The 23,041-nt window shown below is 40.6% G+C and overlaps 1 protein-coding gene across 4 annotated transcripts; it reads right to left on the reverse strand.

The window, feature by feature from the left end:
* Positions 1-934: 934 nt before the first annotated feature.
* Positions 935-22,382, reverse strand: mindy4 (MINDY lysine 48 deubiquitinase 4). 4 transcript variants are annotated; one of them, XM_061684619.1, is made up of 19 exons: positions 22,151-22,382; positions 19,387-19,506; positions 17,341-17,570; positions 17,001-17,268; positions 16,716-16,918; positions 16,596-16,645; positions 13,940-14,070; positions 13,746-13,862; positions 13,581-13,672; positions 13,288-13,389; positions 13,084-13,147; positions 9,149-9,214; positions 8,461-8,528; positions 8,263-8,326; positions 6,593-6,754; positions 6,003-6,183; positions 4,843-4,921; positions 3,996-4,011; positions 935-1,210 (listed from the first exon to the last, which is right to left on the reverse strand). In XM_061684619.1, the coding sequence occupies exons 1-19, from the start codon at positions 22,208-22,210 to the stop codon at positions 1,196-1,198; spliced, it is 2,088 nt and encodes a 695-aa protein (XP_061540603.1). In that variant the 5' UTR covers positions 22,211-22,382; the 3' UTR covers positions 935-1,195. The 4 variants fall into 4 exon arrangements, with proteins under 4 accessions (XP_061540603.1, XP_061540604.1, XP_061540601.1 ...); XM_061684617.1 differs by lacking the exon at positions 935-1,210 and adding an exon at positions 1,986-2,932; XM_061684616.1 differs by lacking the exon at positions 935-1,210 and having other exon boundaries at positions 2,943-4,011.
* Between the last annotated feature and the right edge of the window lie 659 nt (positions 22,383-23,041).

The following is a 23,041-nucleotide window of genomic DNA, read 5'->3' on the forward strand; positions in this document are numbered from 1 at the left end:
TAGTGCCTCAATAACTTCCAGACTGTCTCTCTGTGGACGCTGTCAAAGACTTCACCGAATAAGGTTAAGTTCCACTCTATGGATTGTTCAAAAGTAATATGCAACCCAATCTGTGCATGAATCACAATCAGAATCAGAATCACCTTTATTTGCCAAGTATGTCCAAAACACATAAGGAATTTGTCTCCGGTAGTTGGAGCCGCTGCTAGTACAACAGACAGTCAATTTACAGAACACTTTGGCGACATAAAGACATTGACAAAAAACAATTGTGCAAAAAGATGCAGAGTCCTCTAGCACTTAGAGCAGTTCGAATGACTAATATTGCAATAGGAAGGTTCTTTCTCGATCCAGTTTATTGGTCTCCAATTTCTTGGCCCAATAAATCCTTGATTCTATCCAAAATTATCCTGTTTAGAATCCTTAGAACCTAGCAGAGAGAATAAGGTGCTAGATCTCCCTTCTTGTAGTACAGATAATGCTATCTTGCTAGATGACAGCTGTGCTTTTTTACGATCTTACAGAAGAACAGATAGAGCGGTTCCAATGTGGTAGTCAATGTCTGCTTTAAGCTACCTCTTCACTGCTCTGTGGTCTTCACTATACTCTTCTTTTGCCTTTGATTTTCTGCTGGGGCTGTTTATTACAGATGCTATTTCCTTCCTTAGACTCACCTTCTGTCTATCTACCTATATCATTATTTATGGAAATATTTTTTGTATCCATAACATTTTGTTTTTATTGTTTATTTCATGTGATTGAAAATGTTTGTTAATGCTGTTCCTGTAGGACTTAAAATCTGGAAACTTGGGACTCCGCAAATAATTGGTTCACTCAGTAGATTGACATGGTATTTTCTCCTGTTTGCCATCATCTATGTCCAGCTGTTTTTTTTTATTTAATATTGTTTATTAACGTTTCGGTTTAGCTGTTAGCAGATGGTGTCCGATGCCACATCTGCTCCTCATTTAATGCTGATGTCCTGAAGCGATTTTCTGAACGTTCTATTTACGCAAATACAGTCTATTTGGTAATCACAAACGACGAGCTTTGAGCTAAAAACACAGCAAGCACCAGTTGCAGATAAAATTTGAAAACAAAGATGGTGGTGGATTGGGCACAGCCTTCAAAAACTTACTTCAAACATTACCAGAAAGGCCCTGACCTGGAATCCCCAAGGGAGTCTGAAGAATGGTCAGCCCAAAAACACCTGGCAAAGGGATCTACAGTCAGACCTAAAAAAAATGGGATCCACCTGGTCGCACTACTCTGGAGGTCCCTTTTTGACAGCCTTTACCCCCAAAGTAACTAAAGTATGTCCATCCATTAATCCATTTTCTACAAAGCTTATTTATTCATTTATTGAGGTAAGGCAATCGAAAACAGATTCTCATTTCCAATGCTGACCTGGCTGCTGACAGCAGAGCAAAACAAAGCAAAAGTTATGGGGGGAGGGGGGGGGGGGGTGTTACTGTACAACAAACTGTACAATGTGATATACTGTAGTAACATATTTATATAATGCATTGCATTACAGCATTACTTCTCCTTAATATAGGATTGGGAGGACAGTTTTTTAATGAGAAACAATTTAACCTCATTAGGGTGGCAGGTGACCTGAAGCCTATCCCAGCTGACTTCATGGGAGAGCCGGGGTACACCGTGGACTGGTCGCCACCCAATCACACAGCACATATGGAAAAACGACCATTCATATTACTTACATTCACAGCTAAAGATAATTTAGTCTCAAGTTAAACTAAAAAGCATGTTTTGGAAATGTGGGAGAATGCCAGAATACCTGGAGAAAACTCATGCAAACGCCACACAGAAAGGTCACATAGATGGATGTGGTAACTACACCACGACCGTGCCGCCATAGTTGAAATTTATGTAATTTTAACTGTAATTGTTTGTAAAAACAAAATACATCCATCCATCCATTTTCTGAGCCGCTTCTCCACACGAGGGTCGCGGGCGTGCTGGAGCCTATCCCAGCTGTCATCGGGCAGGAGGCGGGGTACACCCTGAACTGTTTGCCAGCCAATCGCAGGGCACATACAAAAAAAAAACAACCAGTCGCACTCACACTCACACCTACGTCGCACTCACAGTTCACACCTAAATAGCCATATTTTGGCTATTTAGACTTCCATAGAGCGACTCTCTAAAATGGACTTTGTATAAAAGTGTCAATTTCATTTAAAAAAAAACACCTTGGTTTTGAGATACGAGTGTCCAGAAAAGGCCCCTCTGACAGCTACTTCTGTTTGACCCAGTTTTGTTTCTGCTTTGTCCATATTTGACTAAGACCGCCCCCTTTCCTCTGATTGGTTGCCTCCGTGCAGAAGGCCCACTTGTGAGAGCACACGATTGTTATGTTGACAGCGCTGGCTTGGGAGCGGAGAGATAGAGGGAGATCTTCGCGAGTGACATAGATAAGCTCGAGAAATTCGAACGACCTGATTTCAGGCCTCTTGGCAGGAAAAACGCCTGGAACTCAGGAAAGCGTGAATGATTTGAATTAATATTTCACATGTTTACTGAGGCACCATCAAGACAATATTACATCCCAAATACTAGAAAAGTTGGTTCGGCAAAATGTCCCCTTTAAAAAAATTAAAAAGAACAAAAAAAGAAAGCAAAGTCCTCGCGCCCCCCCAAACTCCACCTCCAAAAAACACCTTAATATACAAAGTATACCTGGTACTCTTTACAGAGTATTGATAAAACTCTTGTACTGAATCGCATTAGATTGTACAGGTTTCTGGTAGGTGTATGTTACAATAATTTTAAACAGTGACTCATCTACTGTGTGTTATTATTTAGCTATTATGTGAAACAATATCAGTGAAGAATAATTGCCACTTGCATCAGGATATCCGCCTCTTGCCCAGAGTCAGCTGAGATAGGTGCCAGCACGCCCGCGACCCTAGTGAGGATAAGCAGTACGGAAAATGGATGGATGGATGGATGATTATTTTCGGAGACAGCGCATTGATGGAGATGCACAAACAGAATTATGTAATTAAATCATTTAATTACAGTATGCGTTCCAGATGAATGAAGTGAAAATGAAGTGAGAACATCATCACACTGGAACACTTTTAAAAGTTATATCATCTCTCGCTCTCACTCTTAGTCAATACATCCAGTATAGTCAGTCAGTTTTGTGTACATTAAGAGAACATGTGACAATATTATCACAATTTTTTCATCTCAGTTATTTTACAGTAAAATATAAACAACTATCTGGGCAGAATAACAACCAGTTAAAAGGCCTCTGAGGTCAATAAAACATTTAAAAGCTGCTAACAGACGTCATATAAATTGAAAATATAAATACATTTGTATCAGATTAAAGTAGATTTGTATCAGAGTATATATTTAATATTTAAATACTTGATATAAGGCTCCTTCTGATGCAACAGGTTAATAATAATACGCTTGATATATGCTAATACACTTGAAAAAGATCTTTAGTTTTTTTTTGGTTTTGTTTTGTTTGGGGTCTTCTCATTAACCATGCCATCCAAGTATTTATGAGTTATGTTTTCATCATAGTCACTGATGGTGTAGCGGTACACTCGCCTGATTTTGGTGCGCGCAGTGTGGGTTCAGTTCCCACTCAGCGACGGTGTGAATGTGCGTGTGAATGGTTGTCCGTGTCTACGTGTCCTGTGACTGACTGGCGACCAGTTCAGGGTGTAGTTCGGCCTTCGCCCAAAATCACCTGGGATAGGCTCCAGCGACCTGCGACCCTAATCAGGATAAGCGGTGTTCTAAATGGATGGATGGATGGTATTCATCATATGATGAATTATAACCATGGCATTGAGCAAAGGGAAAACTACAGGCCCCACTAAGTCTCACTAATAATGCATGCTTGCAGGACAAAATAAGACAAAAAAATTATTGATATCTGTTCATTTTATAACAATTATGTAAAAACAACCAGGCATTCAGAGAATAGGCTCTGTGTCATTCCAACTCACAAATGCATCTTTCCACCTGAAAGACAAAAGTTACAGCAAGTTAGCTCAAGTCCTTGCATCAGACAACACATTCTGCCTACAGCTCCATTGTCTACCGTTTTGGACGTTGAAACGATTCCACAACAACTAAACTGAAGCTTTGACAATCTACTTCATGACGAGTCTACTTCATTATCTGTGCATCTTCATCCATTATCTACTTCATTTCTCTAAGTATGCTTTTAAAAAATAGTTGAATTCACTGAGGGAATCAGGATGTTAGTCAATGTAAGCCTAAATTACCACCAGTGTCGAGCCCGGTAATCGGATGTCTTGAAGAGATTACCCTGTGGTGTGGGGTGCGTTAAATATTTCCAATCACAAATCCTGATTTGAGTGGTCAACACAGACTACGGTCTATCCACGGACTCTGTGATTGTGAAACGGAACAATAGCCAATTGGGAATAAACATGAAGTTTGTGCAAGTGGGTCTGTTGAGTGTTTGTACAATGTGTCGCCCAAGGCATTCAAAAAGGTCAAGGTGAAGAGTTTGCAACCACAATGTAGTTCCGAGACAAGCAGGTATCCTTGCTTCTTCTATTTCTTCTTCTACTACTACTACTCTTTGATTTATTCCACAGTTTCCAGCAGTGTGGATGCCCTGTGGCACCATGCTGCCCCTAAGAGGTCAGTCTTGGTAATACAACAGACATTGTTATGCGTGTGGTGTGCTGTGGTGGTCATCTCGAGTACACCACAGAGTCTAAGAGCTGCAAGAGATTTTTTTCCTCGTCAAGTGGTGCATGGATCATACAGGTTTTAATAACCGGTAGGTGTGTATCCTGCTTTAAATGCAAAGAGGCTCACCTTGTTCGAATACAGAGCTCCAGAGGAGGAATTAAATCAGCGTTCACATTTTGACAACTGACGGTTGATTTGCCGAGAGCTAGAAACAGAGACAAATTAAATTTTACATTTCCCCCCCCCAGCAAAACTGTTGTGAAAACAAAGTACTGTATTTGTTAAGCCCCAGTGCACAATCCAAGAATACTTGGTGTTTCAAGAATAAAAAATAGAATAGAGAAATAAAAATCCCTCATAAAGGGGAGTTTGGATAATTTGGTATAGAATAACTACGCTGAGGAGCACTCGCCTCTCTCATGACCTCAAAAATGAAAAACAAATTCACTCGGACACATGCCAACATTTTGTAGAAAGTCTTCCGAAAGGGGCGGCACGGTGGACGACTGGTTAGAGCGTCAGCCTCACAGTTCTGAGGTGCGGGGTTCAATCCCCGGCCCCGCCTGTGTGGAGTTTGCATGTTCTCCCCGTGCCTGCGTGGGTTTTCTCCGGGCACTCCGGTTTCCTCCCACATCCCAAAAAACATGCATTAATTGGAGACTCTAAATTGCCCGTAGCCATGACTGTGAGTGCGAATAGTTGTTTGTTTCTATGTGCCCTGCGATTGGCTGGCAACCAGTTCAGGGTGGACCCCGCCTCCTGCCCGATGACAGCTAGGATAGGCTCCAGCATGCCCGCGACCCTAGTGAGGAGAAGCGGCTCAGAAAATGGATGGATGGATGGGTCTTCCGAAAGGAGAGGTAGATGTTAAAGTTGTTAAAGGGGTCGTCAACCATATAATCACACCCTGAAGGTGTAATAACCAGGTGTCCCAATTCTTCTGTGAATATGATGTGGGATAGAGACAGAGCCCAACCGCAATAGTGAAATTCTGCGAATAGTGAAAATCCGCGAATACCGGACGTCACTTAAAAACTGAATATAATTCTAATTGACTAATAGTTTAAACCATAAATATACCACAAACTATGAACCCAAAACACTTTGGAAGAGGCTCTTAGTATTTCTAATACTTACGAACAGTAGTTTGCCATTGAACCCCCCCCCCCCACCCGCAAAAACAAAATCAGTGAAGAGGTGAATTTGCGAATGCCAAACCACAAATATGTTGGATTCCACTGTACCTCAGGACACATTCAACTTGAAAACAAAAGATGTTTACTCACAGACAGTGAGGCGGATCTCTTCCTGCTGATTGGCCAGTCCGTCATAGTAGTAGAGGTCAAACTCCAGACCCTTGTCCGGATTTCTTAACAGCTCTCCCTGGAGGCCAAACAGCACACTGAAGTGGCTTTCACTGCACACAACCCAGATAGGGAAAAGGGGGTTCTTGAGATAGTCTCCAACCTGGAAGAAAATAGACAAGACACAGCCAGATAGATCAAGATGAGTATGTTATGTTTGAAAAGTGCTGCTCTTATGAAACCTTTTATGTGAAGATTACGGCAATCGCAGACTTGATTACAGTAATTGAAATATCTTATGTTATCTCAAACCGCATTCTGGCATCGTTCCCTGCTTGATTACAGTGAGCCAACAATAACTGGCCACTATTCATATCTTTCTTTCAACACGCTCATGATAGGGAAAAGTTTTATAACTGAAAGTGAAAAAAAAAAAAAAAAAAAGTGAAAGTGGTGAGCTGTAAGATTCTCAAATGTCAAGGGAACATTTCTCCATACAACTACATTTTGAATCTCACTGTAATGTTCAGGACTTTGTTGTGAGAGGCAGTGGTTGAGTGAATGTGGCTCACCTTAAAGACGTTATAATGTTCGAACAGAGACAGAAGGCCAATGTTACAATGAGCTTTGATTCCCTTAAGCAGTGTAGATTTGCCGCTGCCAGAGTCCAGCTCCACGTCGCCATCAAAGACGTTAGAAACTGCCCGTCCCACCAGCAACAGGTTGACAAGCTCCTAGCAAAACACAAAACACAAAGGTAAATAGTCAAACTAGAAATGGGACTTCAATGGTCCCTCGCAGGGGAATGTACTGTACGTGACAGCAGCTTGATTGAGAAAAAAATACTGTATAGTAGTATATGTGGTGCAAAAAAGTTTGTTGTAGTTTTGTTTGTTACATATGGCAAAAATACAGTTAAGGAAATAATTTTTTTGATTGAAATGCTGAATTAGTAAATTAATGCACTAAGGCTCAAATTTGTATGGTTGTTCATTCATTCTGATAACAGACAGAATATAAGTCATAAAGTCATTTAAAAAAACGATATAAAAGTTATAATATGTGGACAAGTACAGGACCACTAAGTTTGTCAATGAACATTTCACCTCAACTTTATAAAGCACTTTAAATACAACCACAGCTGAAAACAAGGTGCTGTACACAGATATGAATCCAATTTAAAGAAGTAAAAAGAATTACAGTAAAACAGAAAACGGAAAAACTATTTAAAAAAACACTACAACAGATGATGAGTCTTAAGCCGGGCTGAAAGTCAGAAGGCTTGAATGGTCGGATGAGACCAAAGTTGTTAAACATCGTGTTTGGAGAAAGAACAAAAATGGAGTATGACTTAGAACACTATCCCCGCATTCAGGGATGAAGGTGGAAACATTGTTTTGGGGCTGTTTTTCTGCCAAGGCTGCAGGGCGATTTCACCGCATTGGGAGTCAAATGAACAGAGCCTTGTACTATAAAATCCTGGATGAAAACAAGAACACTGAATGTGGGCCATGGTTGGGTCTTATGGCATGAGAGTTACCTAAAACATACAGTACTGGCAGTGCAACAACAGAGTGTCTCAAAAAGGAGCATTCAAAAGTGGAGTGGCCTAGTCAGACTCCAGACCTCAACCCAATAGAAAACCTATATTTCGGGAGTTGAAGCTTTGAGTTTTCAAACGTCGGCCAAGTAAGTTGAAGGATTTAGAGACTTTCTGTAAATAGTAGTAGGCCAAAATCCTTCTTGAGCTCTGTGAAAACCTTGTGACCAACTACAAAATCTTATTGCTGTGCTTGCCTATAAGGATTTCTCAAGCATGTACTGTACTAACTTTTGCTTAGGGATCAAATAATTTCACTCAATAAAATGCACAACATTTTATGTTTATGTGTTATTTGCGCATAACAGACATATTCTTTCTGTTACCATGATAAATAACCATACAAATAGTGACTGTACTTTTTTTAAGTGAGCAAACTTAAAAATTCAGCAGGGGATGAAACAATTATTTTCCCCGCTGAATATGTCAATCGCCTTTCGTGACATACACACAAATCTGTTTGTTGCATCATATTATTTGGTCTACAAAATAAACACCAATATATTTCCAAGATGCTATTTGCCCATTGAAAGAGTTACTACCCAATTAAGATTTTAGAAGTCCAAATTTAGAGTAGGGATGCAATAAAACAATATATAATGAATATATAAATTCACTAAACCTCCTAATAGTTTGTCATACCTGAGTACAGTAGCCATGAGCTCCAATGAGTGCAGTGGCAGCCACATCCATATCCTTTCTCATTCTGACCAAAGAAAAACACATTTCATTAAAAAATATATATATATACATGATATATATATATATATTAAAATGGACATTTTTATACGATGAGGTGTCTTTTATACTCTAAATGTATGCACGTTGGCCTTTCCATACTTATCAATTGAACGAGACAAGACGGCAGATATGGTCAGCAACAGGCATCCCAGCTCCCCTGTCTCAAACTGTATGAATAATACACAGTAATAACAGAACATAAGTATATTTGAAGGGGACACATTATGGACAAATGATGTTTTAAGTACTTGTATATAAATAATTCGGTCTGTGGACAGCCTGCCCACCTTTGAAGTGTGAAGTTAAAAAAACAAGTTCATCTTTTATTAACCAACAGTATTTCTGAAAATGTGTTTATGAGTGAGCCATTTTGCAATGCCGCTCCACTGTAATGTAACAATTGGGCTTGTTTATATCTGCCACATTCTGCGTTTCTTCCCATGAGAAGAAGAAAAAGAAGATTATGATTATAACATTATTGGGTAAGTTGGGGCACGGTGGACGACTGGTTAGAGTGTCAGCCTCACAGTTCAATCCCCGGCCCCGCCTGTGTGGAGTTTGCATGTTCTCCCTGTGCCTGCCCCCCAAAACTGTGCGATGTGAACCAGAGTATTACAACTTTGCTGTAATTCTTTATTTGCTGTGTATTTTGATGGAAGAATGTCAGGGATCTTTTACTTTTAGGAAGACACCTGGGAATTGTTTTAAATTGTGAAAAAAGGGCATATAGTCCCTTTAATTGGAAAGGTGAATTGAGTTAAGGGAGACAAAACGGGAGATCTCTCACCTGCTCAATGTGTTGCTCCAGTAGCAATTGCAGGTCTTTGATACTGTCCACTGTAAAACAGCTTATCTAACAAAACAGAGAGAAAGAACAGATGCCCATTAAAAGTAAACACACGGTAGAAACCATGTTAAACCATGTTCCCCCTATAGTTTCATCCATCCATTTTCTATGCCACTTGTCTTCATTGGTCATGGAGTATAATTTCATTTTGATTTGAAAAGGCAACTTCACAGAGAATTTTTAAACCACGAAGATATGGTCATCAGATTAAAAATACAAGCTAATTTGTATATGTACAAAAAGAAATCATCATATGTATCTTCCATCCTTCCATTCTCAACACCGGCTATCCTGCTCAGGGTCGCTGGGCACTGGAGCCCATCCCAGCGGACTTCGGGCGAAAGGCGGACTACACCCTGAACTGGTTGCCAGCTCAGCTTGGAGTGTAATTTCTAAAATTTTGGCAATTTATGGGGATCATATTAAAGAACAGCAGAAAACCTCTCTTGTATTCAGGGAATATACACACATGTTGACACACATCGGTTTAAATGGCTGTTAAGGGTAAGGTTTCCACACTTGGACTTGATTGTAATTAGCGGCTGTGTATAAAGACTCAATGAGTTTCTGAGCTCATGAGAGACCACAGCGCATTTCATCCAGTGATGCACTGACTTTGCTTGATACTGAATCATGGGGAAAGCAAAAAAACTGTCAAAGGACCTGTGAGAAAAGCTAGCTGAACTTAAGAAATTCAGAACAGCATATAAAAAGATATCTAAAGATGGAACATCTGCAAAAGCAAGTGCAGTGCAAAAAAGCACAAATCAGATTCATCCCATCAATGTGAGCTTGACGTTATCGAGATACACAGATTCGTGATCTAGACACACCCACATCGGCTCAAACAACACAAATGAACACACAGAAAAAACAATACCTGCTCTAAATCTTAGCTACAGTGAAAGAATAGAAAATTAAATATAGTCTAAATATAGTTAATTACATTGTGTCATTAAATAAGATAAATAAATGCTGACTGTGAGGTAATGTGGAGATGTGCAATTTGATTGGCTGCGTATGAGGGTTGTTTCATATGTAACTATGAAGCACATTTGTCAACGGCACTCCCCAAGAGCTGTTGACCTTTGCATTCCTACCTCCTGACTCACAACCAGCTGGTCTGTTTTCACAAGACACAGGAAACCTGGTTTATATCAACTGAGCCATAAACTGGTTCAAAGTCCTCTTCCAGGCCATTCTCAAATGGCTTCTCCAACAAAGACCTTTTTCTGTGGACTGGTTAGAGCGTCTGCCTCACAGTTCTGAGGACAGGGGTTCAATCGCTTGCCCCACCTGTGTGGGGTTTGCATGTTCTCCCCGTGCCTGCCTGGGTTTTTTCCGGGCACTCCGGTTTCCTCCCGAGCCATCCATCCATCCATCCATTTTCTGAGCCGCTTCTCCTCACTATTGTCGTGGTCGTACTGGAGCCCATCCCAGCCATCATCGGGCATGAGGAAACCGGAGTGCCCAGAGAAAACCCACACAGGGCACGGGGGAGAACATGCAAACTCCACACAGGCGGGGCCGGGAATTGAACCCCGGTCCTCAGAACTGTGAGGCAGACGCTCTAACCAGTCTCCACCGTGCCGCCCGTTGTCTCACTCTTGTTTCCTGCTCCGCCGAAGATGCTGGATCCCAGCCAAACCCCTACTCCTCACCACAAGGGGGGGGGGGGGTAAACCAAGATGGGCTAGGCCCGGCCAAATCTTCCGACAGTCGCTGACCGCAGAGACATTCAGCCAACTACCCAACTACACTTTTGTGTGAGGGTGAGTCACCAGCGAGAGTAATCAGGCAGAAAGAATTTGCGTGCGCAATTTCTCTCTGAGCGCGTGGCAAACAACGTCACCCAGGCTACTTCGGCCACTCTGCTATTGTTTTTCTTTTCCCCCTTTTTACTTTTTGTCTTTTTTCTTAAGCTCAACCTGTCAACAACCTGTCAGCAGCCATCCACTCCTTTTACACTCATGTCACGAGTTCACCCTTTTTCACGAATGTTTACCTGTACTTTTTCGTAGTTAAGTCCCTTTTCATTTGTTCCCGAATTCCTCTGTAGTTTTCATGAAATTTCCTCTGAAATTCCACTTTCTGTTGTGTACTGTGTATTCTATGAATGTAGCGAGCCTTCTAGATGAGAAATTGATAGAGGTTTTTTGTCACTTTTCCTAAAATTTACAAATATAAAAAGACATGTGGTGCACGACACGAGACAAAGATAGTTTAATTGTAACCTTCTGACATACGATGAATTTCACCGGAAGTAAATGCAGGCGTTTACTTTCCGACTTATTCCTTTTCCAAATTAATTATCCAAACCAATATACGCTACACGACTACTCTGTGACTGCAACACACCTATATTGCCTGCGCTAAACCGGCACCGCTTTGTGTGCTGGTTTGCACCTCCCTTTCAGAAGCAGAATTCAAAGACGCACAATTATTCACCCCAATTGAAATCTCAGGTTTGCTAAATCAGATTGCGTTTACTAAATTAATCTATTTGCATATTCTCCTCCTAGAACGCACAAAATCATTTTTGTGGCAATTTAGCACATTCCACTGGCGGAATCTTGTTTGTGCCGTGTTAGAAGATCAGCATCCACACCAGCATAGCACTTTTGCATGTGCAAACCTTTAGTAAATTAGGTCCTAATTGTGCAGGTATGGCTACACAGCTACAACAATAATATTAAATCCAACTTTTAATAATAATGTTTCCATTGAGTAATGTTTGACCCTTTTCAGACCTGCAATAAGAGACATCCTTGGTGATTGAGCCAAAACTGTGCCATTCACTTTTCAACATCTGGCTCCACAAATAAATATGAACATCGATCTCCATTTGCTGAAGTCAAATCTTTTTCAAAGACAAGAGGTTTTGCTTCCTGTCCTCCAAAACCAAATAACATCAGAAGTCAATGTCTTCATGTTTCGAATTTTTACATATGCTGTCATGAATGACTATTACATGAGTCAATACTTTTAAGTTTGTATAGCTAAGCCCCGTGTGATCCAATTGAAGCATAATGTTTCCTGTCTATTTAAGATCAGAACACCCAGAATGCATGTTAAGAAATATAACGGTGAAGGACAATGTAAAGATATTTCTAATCGTGTGTTTGCACCCCAAGTTGTACAATTTGGAATAGAAATACTTTTCTCAACAACGACAACAAAACACACCTCTTGAGTTGCATTCACACAAGATCAACAACTCTCATATCTATCTCATCTATATATCATATATCTCATATCAACTCTTCGGCCTGTCTTGTGAGCCTTCTTATTCTTGGTGAGGAGAATCAAGGATTAGATGTGTGTTTTGCTTTTTCTTTTTCATTTTTTGTGTGTGATGGTGACCACAGAACCAGAAATTTAACATAGCGTTGCAATTTAGGACAGTCGTACACACATCTCTGTCCATCCAGTCCTGGCTGTTCAGTATTCTATAGCTAAGTGAGAATACGTTGATATCAATGTTAATAAAAGCCGATAAACAAAATGTACGCAAAGTCAACTTGAAAGAATGAAGACTCACCTCCCAGCTACAAACAGGTGGGCGAATACAGAAATTGTTTTCCAAATTTGATTTGAACAGAAATTAACATATTTTTCTTGTTTATGACAGTTAAGAATGTCATATAGATCAAGTAAATCTTCTGAAAAAGGTGAATCACAAAATTAAAAAAAAGTAAAATATTTAAAACATTGCAAGTTAAAAAAAGGTCTTATGAGGGTAACAGTTTTCACACTAGAAATGATTACATCAATTCACATTTTTGTCAATGAACAAATTGCCCAGTGTCATTATGTTTGACTTATAAGGTTCTATTGTATATAAATAGTTACTGAGGTCACAAACATATTTATACCTTTTCAAGGACTCCTTCGGATTTGTAGTGTCTGCTTGAAGTGAAAAGTGTACGTCCCGTATTTCTGTTTGAAAGCAAAACAGGATGTAAAGCTCAATGCACTGGCTCAGATGGTGGTCCATCAGCATGACGACTCTACGCTGTGCATTAGAGATACAATAGGTACAGGGTGCGATTAAAGAGGATTCAAAAGTAGGCCCTTACATTGCTACAGTGGCTTGTTTTTCCTCACCAGCCCTCCACAGTACTTCGGCCACAGCTAAGACCAGACATTTTCTTCTGGTTGCATTTGTTGGTCTTAAACGCCTGAGAATAAAGCAGCATTTGAGTGAAAAGCAAGCTTTTCTGGGTCATTGTACTGTTAACACCTAAGTATAAAAGGTCAAGTGGCTACCGAGTGCAGGCTAATTTACGCTAAACATGCATTAGGAGTCGAAGACGTGATTTACACATAATACGTTACATAATGCAAAATATGGAAGGGAAGAACAACATACTGAAGTCTTGCATTACTACTGTTTTTGTTTTCAAACAGAAGTTTCTTTAAAACGAAAGCTTGGATGGAAGCTAGAACTCCACAAGGCCCAGCCTAAGAAAAGACAACATATTAAGAACACAGCACAAAACGAAACTCAACGAAAATCAAACTCAATTTTGGCCACCTTTTTCTGCACCATTCCGTATCTCAGGTCATGCGTTTCGGAGAATGTGAAACCCTGCTTTCTCCATTCAGCAGTGAAACATTTGAGACTTGACCCAAGGAGAACTAATTTCAATTCCTAAGGAGAGGCAAAAATAAAATAAATTCACAAATATATCTCCAGCTTTTATCTAAAGACTGGTGTAAAACAAAAACCGAGGCGGTGTGTTGGTCCATTGGGCGGGCGGTGTGTTGGTCCATTGGGCGGGCTGTGTGGCTGCTCCCTGCAGTTGCGGTGTTCTCGAAGGACATTTTCGAGATTTCTGGCAGCTCATCGTCAATGTCATCTGTAAATAAAATAAATGAACACGCACCGTCAGCTATGGCTGCTGAAAAAGTGTCTCAAAAGGATTTATCCATCCAATTTCTATAGCACTTGCCCTCAAAATGGCCGCGGGTGGGCGAGAGGCGGGGTACATATACATATACAACCAGTCACACTAACACCGGTGGACAACTAGGAGTCTTCAATTACCGTATTTTCACAACCATAAAGCACACTTAAAAGTCTTACATTTTCTCCAAAATGGACGGGGCGCCTTATAATGCGGCGTGCCTTATGTGTGCACTGAGTTCCAACATCTATAAATGTTGTTGTGTGATGAGCGCTCCGCTTAACTTTTTTTTTTTTTTTTTTTGACCGCTTGACTGACTGGGAGCATTTCCTGCCGACACGCTGCTTATACAGAGGAAAAGCGGACATGGCTGAGGACAGCATGCGGACGTATAGGGGGAAGGGTGTGTGAAGGACGACGCTAAAGACACGCCCCCAGTAGGTATATAGCGCCGGGGTGTGCATTGTGAAAAACGGTTTGGCTAAGGACCCCCGGAAATGGCACCTACGAAGAGACACGCTTATGAAGCACAGTTTAAACTGCAAGCTGTCAGTTACGCGGAGGAACATGGGAATCGAGCAGCCGCGAGAGAATTCTAAATCAACGACTCCATGGTTCGCAAGTGGACGAAGCAGGAAAACGAGCTTCGCCAAGTCAAAAAGACGAAGCTGAGTTTCCGCGGAAACTAGGTGAGGTGGCCCGAGTTGGAAGACCAACTGGATTAATGAGCAAACAACAGCCGGGAGAAGCGTCTCTACAGTCACCATTCGGATGAGGGCAATAACGCTTGCAGAAGAAATGATAATCGAACATTTTCAAGGAGGTCCGTCTTGGTGCTTTCGTTTTATGAAATGCCGCCATTTATCCATCCGGGCAAGGACTACCGTGGCGCAGCCACTTCCGGCAGATTTCAAGGAAAAGCTGGCGTGGGCGTGATGGATGACAGATGGCGAACAGAGCTTTACTAAGACTGGGAGGCATCGCCGGGCGAGTTACGCCACCATATGTGAATGGATTGTGGATGCCTTGGCTAACGTGTCTGCTTGCACTGTTGTTCGAGCTTTTGTAAAAAGCCGGCATCGTTTCTGAGGAGCCGCACGGCAACGAGACTGACTCGAACCTGGCGTGTTTGATGGACAACTTGCCCCGCTGTTCATTTCGGATACAGAACATGAGGACTTTGATGAATTTGTGGATGAGGATTGATCAAAAAATAACATGAGTACATTGTTAAATACTTCAATAAAAAAACAACCGAACTCAGTTTTGTTCCCGCTGCCTTTTTAAAAACATTGTTTTAGCGTCCATGCATGCTACCGTATGTTTTAAGATAGCGTATGTTTTACCATGCCTGCGCCCAATAATGCGGTGCGCCTTATGTATGCGTTAAATACAGAAATAGATCCCGTAACTGAGACTGCGCCTTTTAATACGGTGCGCCTTATGGTCGTGAAAATACGGTACCCTTACGTGTATGTTTTTCGAATGTGAGAGGAAGCTGGAGTACAGTGGTGCCATGAGATACGAGTGACCCGACGTACGAGCCTTTCGAGATACGAGCCTTCGTTCGGCCAACGTTCTGGTTTGACTTGAGAGAAAATTTGAGATAAATGCACTGTTTAGTGGCAATAAACTCAACTCACTTCAAATCAAGCAACATTTTGGCAGATCAATTCTTCAAAAAAGAGGCTTCAAGCCGTTTATTGTCATTCCCAACTGGAGTTTGAGAATGACACTTTGTGTATTTAAAACCACCACACAACTTTCCCTTAGAATTATCTGCGAGCTTATTGCTAACAAGCATAGAAAAACGCCACAGACGGACTTACGGATAGCAGCAGTGTTGCGGTGTTATAACCCTTTAAAGAATGAATATTTGAACACATAGTGGAGCAACACGTAAACAGATAATATAACAATATTCACAGGCATATATTCTTTATTCTCTGCAAAGAAAGACTACAATTACTGCAGCTTAATGAGGAGCTGTGATCGCCCCCTCCCTCTCCATGTCTGTATTATACTGCCCACAGGAAGCAAGGTGTCCACACCAGAAGGAACAGCACAATGTCCATTGAATTAAACAAAATTGTGCAAAAACTCTGTTTTATTTATTTAATTGTCAGGTATGTATGATTTTTTTTTTATAAAATACAATTTTATTATACCCATTGCTATTTTCTTATTAAAGGAAACAATTTTTTTTTTTTGTGAGGCACCGATTAATAGCATTTCCATTCATTCCTATTGGGAAAGACGATTTGAGATACTGGTGTTTGAGTTACAAGCGTGGTCAGGGAACAAATTAAACTAATACCTTAAGGCACCATTGTACTGAATAAAACACACACAAGCTTGGCACACAGGAAGACCAGAGCCAAGATTTGAATCAGAACTTCTCATTTGTGAGGCAGACTTGCTAACCGTTAAACCTATGTGCTGTCCCTGAAAAAGATGCGGAGGAATAAAAAACTTACCTAACACCATCTCAGACAATATCATATTTGGCTGCATCTTGGACTTAATTCTAAGAGAAAGGACAGAATTATGAGCACAAAAATAGTTTGACTCCATGCAATTTAGTTGAACGGGTTTACATTTTTCTGTCATTTCTGCCTTGTCCCTCTTTCTCCAAGTTCTTCAATTTCTCTATAGCACTGCTTGGGGATTTTTCTAAGACTTTTTGTTGTAAACTGTTCCCTGACAGTTCATCCCGAGACTGCCTATGCTCCTCTTCTTCTTTCCTGAATAGCATCTGAGGCGTGCCCACTTTTCGACTCTGCCTTTGTTTGGTTGACTCCTAAGACACAATAATAAAAGAAGATCATGATCAAGCTGTCGCCATGAGAAAAGGCGACTGCTTTTGTCCAACTGGGTGCTACCTGAAGGGTGCTTGCTATCGGTCCAGCCATCATGCCACGTCTAACCCGATTTGGTTGTCTTCTTTGAATTAGTTCATTGACAGGAAGCTTTTTTTCAGGTTCACTTACAGCAAGGCAACCGTTATCATGCATAGACGTCATCTTAGAGTGGCTGTTTTCATCCACTGATGTATATAACCACGACCTTGTTTCACTGTGGTCCATGACACTCTCTCCATCAAGTGACAATACTGCCATTTGAGAGGTGGACAATTCCTTGCCCTGTGATCTTTGAGCAAAATTCCATTTAGTTTTCAGGCAAACAAAACATAACTTTGTAAGAAACTTGGTTATGGACTACCTTAATTTGAGGCGGTCATCAGAAACAAAGGACGCTGTGCTGTGTCCTGAGTTACTTGCGTTGATTTCCGATGGCGTTTTTGCAGGAGAAAGACGGAGTGAGCTGATTACAAAAGCAGACTGCAGAGAATCATTTTCATCACTTTTACAGGCCATGTTGTCATCTTTGTGACCTTCAATGTGATACTTGACAATGATCTCCAGTAAAGTCCTCAGAGGTGAATTATGAACCTGTAGTGACACAAATGTCATTAGATGGTAATGATGGTAAAACGATTCAAATGAATTCAACCTGTATTTTGTAATCCGAGGCATCAGATATGGGGATTTCTGTAAACCTAGCAGTTTACACTTTAAAGGTCAGATGCCATTATTATTATTATTTTTTTTTTTTTACTAATCTTTGATGTCCTTTTATTGGGTCTACAAGAAAATATGGGTTGAAAATGCCAAGGATGCCCCTTTTCAAGCTATTCTAGTTGGTCTTGTACATCTGGCATTTGAGGCGGATGGATTTCTCATTGATGTTTGATATGTACAACCCCAATTCCAATGAAGTTGGGACGTTGTGTTAAACATGGGGCTGTGTTAGTGCCAATGGCATGTGGGTCAATGGCATGGGTAACTTACACATCTGTGAAGGCACCATTAATGCTTGAAAGGTTTTGGAGAAACATATGCTGCCATCCAAGCAACGTCTTTTTCATGGACGCCCCTGCTTATTTCACCAAGACAATGCTCAACCACATTCTGCACATTACAACAGCGTGGCTTTGTAGAAAAATAGTGCAGGTACTAGACTGGCCTGCCTGCAGTCCAGACCTGTCTTCCATTGAAAATCTGTGGTGCATTATGAAGCGTAAAATATGACAACGGAGACCCCCGGACTGCTGAGTTTCCGTGGAAAAAAAAGAAAAACAGAAATATCACACAGCCGTAAGTATTGAGACCCTTTGCTGTGTACTCGTATTTAACTCGGGTGCTGTCCATTTCTTCTGATCATCCTTTAGATGGTTCTACACCTTCATTGGAGTCCAGCTGTGTTTGATTATACTGATTGGACTCGATTAGGAAAGCCACACACCTGTCTATATAAGACCTTACAGCTCACAATGCATGTCAGACCAAATGAGAATCATGAGGTCAAAGGAACTGCCTGAAGAGCTCAGAGACAGAATTGTGGTAAATTGTGGCCAAGGTTACAAAGAAATTCTGCTGCACTTAAGGTTCCTAAGAGCACAGTTGCCTCCATAATCCTGAAATGGAAGACGTTTGGGGCAATCAGAACCCTTCCTAGAGCTGGCCGTCCGGCCAAACTGAGCAATTGGGGGAGAAGAGCCTTGGTGAGAGAGGTAAAGAAGAACCCAAATAAATGTATAATTTTTTGTGGATTGTGCTTTTGGGACCTTTTGCCTCCTTGTCAGTTACCGGTGCATACATGTGCAATATGTGGTGTGTGACAAATGCTGCAGCTCATTCAGAATCCTGCGGCTCGGGTTCTGACCAGAACAAAGAGGTCAGAGCATATTACTCCAATTCTAAAGTCTTTACACTAGCACCAGTCACCTTTAGAATATATTTTAAAGTTCTGCTACTGGTCTTGAAATCACTAAACGGTTTAGGTCCTGAATACATGAAAGAAATGCTCATGGAATATAAACCCAGTAGGGCTCTGAGATCGACAGACTCTGGTCAAATAGTGGAGTACAGAGTCCAAAGCAAACTTGGTGAAGCAGCATTTAGCTATTATGCTGCATACAAATGGAAAAGGTTGCCAACACAAGTCACATCAGCCCCAAGTGTGAATGTTTTTAAGTCCAGGTTAAAAACTCTTCTTTTTTTCCCCATGCGTTTTAGAGCATTTCCACTTTTAAATTATATTTCTTGCACTGTACGCTGCTTTAATTGTATTTTTTTCCTCTTTGTTTTAAATGTTTATATGCTGTATTTTTTCTTTGTTTTTAAATGCTTTTAATCATGTAAAGCACATTGAGTTACCTTGTGTATGAATTGCGCTATATAAATACATTTGCTTTGCTTTCTTTACCTTATTTGCCCTGTACAGATCCTCAATGTGCAGGACTTGTCTCAAGTGGGATCTGTTGTTGATGCTGGACTGTGTGCGTGGACGTTCGTCATCCATGCAGGCAATCGTCCTCTTGAGTCCCTGCGCGTTGATGATATGTATACCGTTACAGCTGAACATCAGGATTGACTGCTGATGTATATAGAGCAATGATTCCCAACCACTATTCCTCTGGACATGGTGGGCAAGATCCTGCATGAGGGCTCATCAGGTGTGCCGTGGGAAATTATCCTATTTATTGACTACAAATACAGTACAGCTGTACTTTGACTTACAAATTTAATTTGTTCCGTGACAAAGCTGTAAACTTAATTTATATGTACCAGTAAATCAAAAAACCTTTCCCTACTGAAATTAATTGAAATGCTATTACACCGATCCATACAAGCTCCCAAAAATTCTACACATTTGATTACGTTTTGATTCAAGAAAAATAGTGATGTAGCCTAAATATAAAAACATTTTTAAAAAAAGAACGTAACGAAATTAACTGCTTTTCTAAAGTGTAATGCCGAAAGTCACACACACAACACTACATTCACGCGTGTATGTGAGCCTTGAGAGTGCATGGCCTAGTCATAGTGGGTGAATTATGTCGGGTTGGCGAGTGTGAGCGTCTCCTCCATGCTCCTTACAAGAGTTTTCATTTTGTCTTTGTGTGTTTGACTGTTTGTCCTGTTCGCCCAGCTGGGCGATTATTGAAAAAAAAAAAAATATCACAATTATTTTGACTGATATTGAAACACGATTAATAAACAAGATGATTCGTTGATTTCAAAACTCTCTATTTATTTAATTACCAAAACTTTTAAAAAATTACTTAAAAGAACAACCAGAAAATTAAGTAAAATAGTTCATTAAAATAATATCAATAAAAATAAACACCTGCTTTTCCTGCAGTGCACGGATTGGCCTCTTAGGGGCAGTGTGGTGATACACATTGACATGAGGAGGAGAAGAAAGTCACAATTGAACTTCATTACTATAGCTCATTTTTCACAGATTAGGAAGAATTTACTGTATGCCTGTGAGTATTGTTATATTACCTGTTTGTATGTGTTACTACAGTGTTTGTGAGTGAATATTCATTATTTGATAGTAAATCCCTCCCATGACAACTTAATGATAATTTCTGTTACCCCGTCAACAGGGTTTTACAGTGAGTGTTAGCAATAAGATGACAATGTTTCTAAAACAAATATTTAAATATACAATGGGTGTAAATATTTTTGTTGTGCGTTTAGTTTTACAGTGAAGGCTAACCGGGCTGTGAATAAACAGCTTAAAGTACGGCTCAGGGAGGGCAGAATCAAATAAGTCACACGCTTGCTGCAAGCAACAAAAGTACATTCAGGGTGCTTTTACTACGCAGGAACGTTCGGCATTTTAATCATTTTTCTTCGATTATAATGTTTTTATGTTCATGAGAAGCCAAAATCATGATTAAATTTCAATTAATCACCCTGTAAGTGCATTGGCGACTGCTGCTTTCCTTTTGTTTTCATTTCCGTTTCTGATGATCACTCATAACTCAAATTTTGGCTCACAAAATGAACCAAGCAACGGCTCATAACTCCAAAAACTTGTAAATTGGGGCACTCGTAAATCAGGATACGAGTAGGTGTGTCAGAAAAATTACACGACTGGTGTCACAAAAGATATAGTTCAAATCCAAACTCCAAAGAACAAAAAAAGGTTTTCCCCTTCTAAGTAATCAGCTTTCTAAATCAGCTTTCGATGCCAGAGCTTCATACACTCCGGGAACAGTTCTTCTGGGATCTTCCATAGCTCCGTCGTCACGGCCTTCTTGATGCTGTCCACGTCTTCAAAACGGATCCCCTTGAGCTTGGAAAAGAGGGAATGGGGGAAAATCACACAGAGCCAGGGAGCCTGCTCCAGAACGGCAATGTTCTTCTCGGTCAGGATCTGTCAGATGCTGAGGATGTTGTGAGCAAGTGTGTTGTTATGGTGAAGCAGCCACAAGTTGTCGTGCCACAACTCTCGCGTCTTCGCGCACACAGAATGTTGCAATCGCAGCAGGATCTCTTTGTAGATGTGCTGGTTGGTCGTCTGGCCCACACTGAAGGGGAAAACTCGTAGTTTGGATTTTAAACACATCTTTTATGACACGCCAGGCCGAACAAATAAATGCTCTTGATAGCAGAAGGTACAATTGACCTGTGTATTTACCTGTCAGCATGACTGCCATAATAAGTACAAATACACAGAGCTGTTGAAGATCTCCGTGTGACTTTCTTTCCTGCAAGTATCAACTTTGTGTTGAACTTTTGAGGCCCTGATTTCATACTTTGTAAGGAAATGTGTGATTGAGAGGAGATCACTATGATTTCAGGATTGGGTAAATGCTTTTGGTGACATTGTTGTTTGATGGTGTGCCATGAGATTGAGCTCAAAGGCTGGTAAACAATGGTATGGTAAACTGGACAGATCAATGTGAAATGAACAGTTGACAGCATGTACATAGCCATAACCTTTGACAAAAACGTAATTTATTATTTACATTGGCAATGCGGATACTAGTGCCTATTCAATTAACAGTAATATTTTATGACAGATAGAAAACGGGATCTATTTGAGAGCAGCAAGCGAACACAGACTTCAACTAGCATCACAACTTTTGCATGGCTACCGTTCGTGGCTCCTGGCTACGTTCGTAGATACTGTTTTGTTTTGTTTGTTTATCGCCTGGACGCAGCGAACGTACCTTTCTGCTCAGATATTCCCGCACGAGGGACGCGGACACCTCCTCCACACAAATGGCCATCGTTGTGGGGAAAGCTGAGCCAGCTTTGCTACGATGTAGCACACCAGATGCGGCCGACTTGCTAGGCGTTCAATGCCAAGTTGTGTGATGTGCTAAATCACGCACGCGCATAATTTTACGTATTTTTACAAAATGGAGAAAACATCCACGATAAAACTCCGTGACCACCAAAAAAAAAAAAAAAAAAGCGATGAGCAAAACGTTCCATGGGCGGAGTTTCTGTGATGACGCATAATTTACGTACTACGTCATAGCACGTCCTCGTCCTTGTCAGCTCTGTCTGTCGCCTTTCCGCGCTTTGGAAAATTTAAAATGTCTCAGGCTACATATCTTAATACGTATAATAGTAACATTACTATGTACTGAAGAGAACGGAATACTGCTAGTAAACAAGCGCGCGCAGCTCCGTCCGGCTAAAGCCTGCCCACCTCGGTTACCATGGTGATGATACAAATTTGTAGACGGCATATTAATGCGTAGTGTAAATTTACGGAAGCGTATTGCTGCCACACCAAAAAAAAAAAAAAAAGTTCACTATCCCGTTATAACATGATACGTTTCATGTTATAACGTGATATGTTTCACGTTATAATGTGATAAATTACAAGTTGTAACGTGAAAAATTTCATATTATAACGTGAAAAGTTTTACGTTATAATGTAATTCATTTCACTTTATAACGTGAAACTTTTCACGTTCTAACGTGAAATTAATCACGTTATAACGTGTAACCTATCACATTATAACGTGAAACATATCACATTAAAACATAATAAGTTCTACGTTGTAACGTGAAAAAGTTGGCGTCAACTTGTTGCGACCCTGTGGTCA

The sequence above is a fragment of the Phycodurus eques genome, chromosome 8, assembly GCF_024500275.1.
Source record: "Phycodurus eques isolate BA_2022a chromosome 8, UOR_Pequ_1.1, whole genome shotgun sequence".
In the NCBI taxonomy this organism is placed as follows: Eukaryota; Metazoa; Chordata; class Actinopteri; order Syngnathiformes; family Syngnathidae; genus Phycodurus; species Phycodurus eques.

Coding starts and splice junctions, on each gene's coding strand:
- mindy4 (XM_061684617.1), bottom strand. CDS start 22,210: ATGGCCATTTGTGTGGAGGAGGTGTCCGCGTCCCTCGTGCGGGAATAT. Junction 13,390..13,580: donor AGTAGTAATGCAAGACTTCA/GTATGTTGTTCT, acceptor CTTTATTCTCAG/GCGTTTAAGACCAACAAATG. Junction 8,327..8,460: donor TTGTCTCGTTCAATTGATAA/GTATGGAAAGGC, acceptor TTCTTTGGTCAG/AATGAGAAAGGATATGGATG.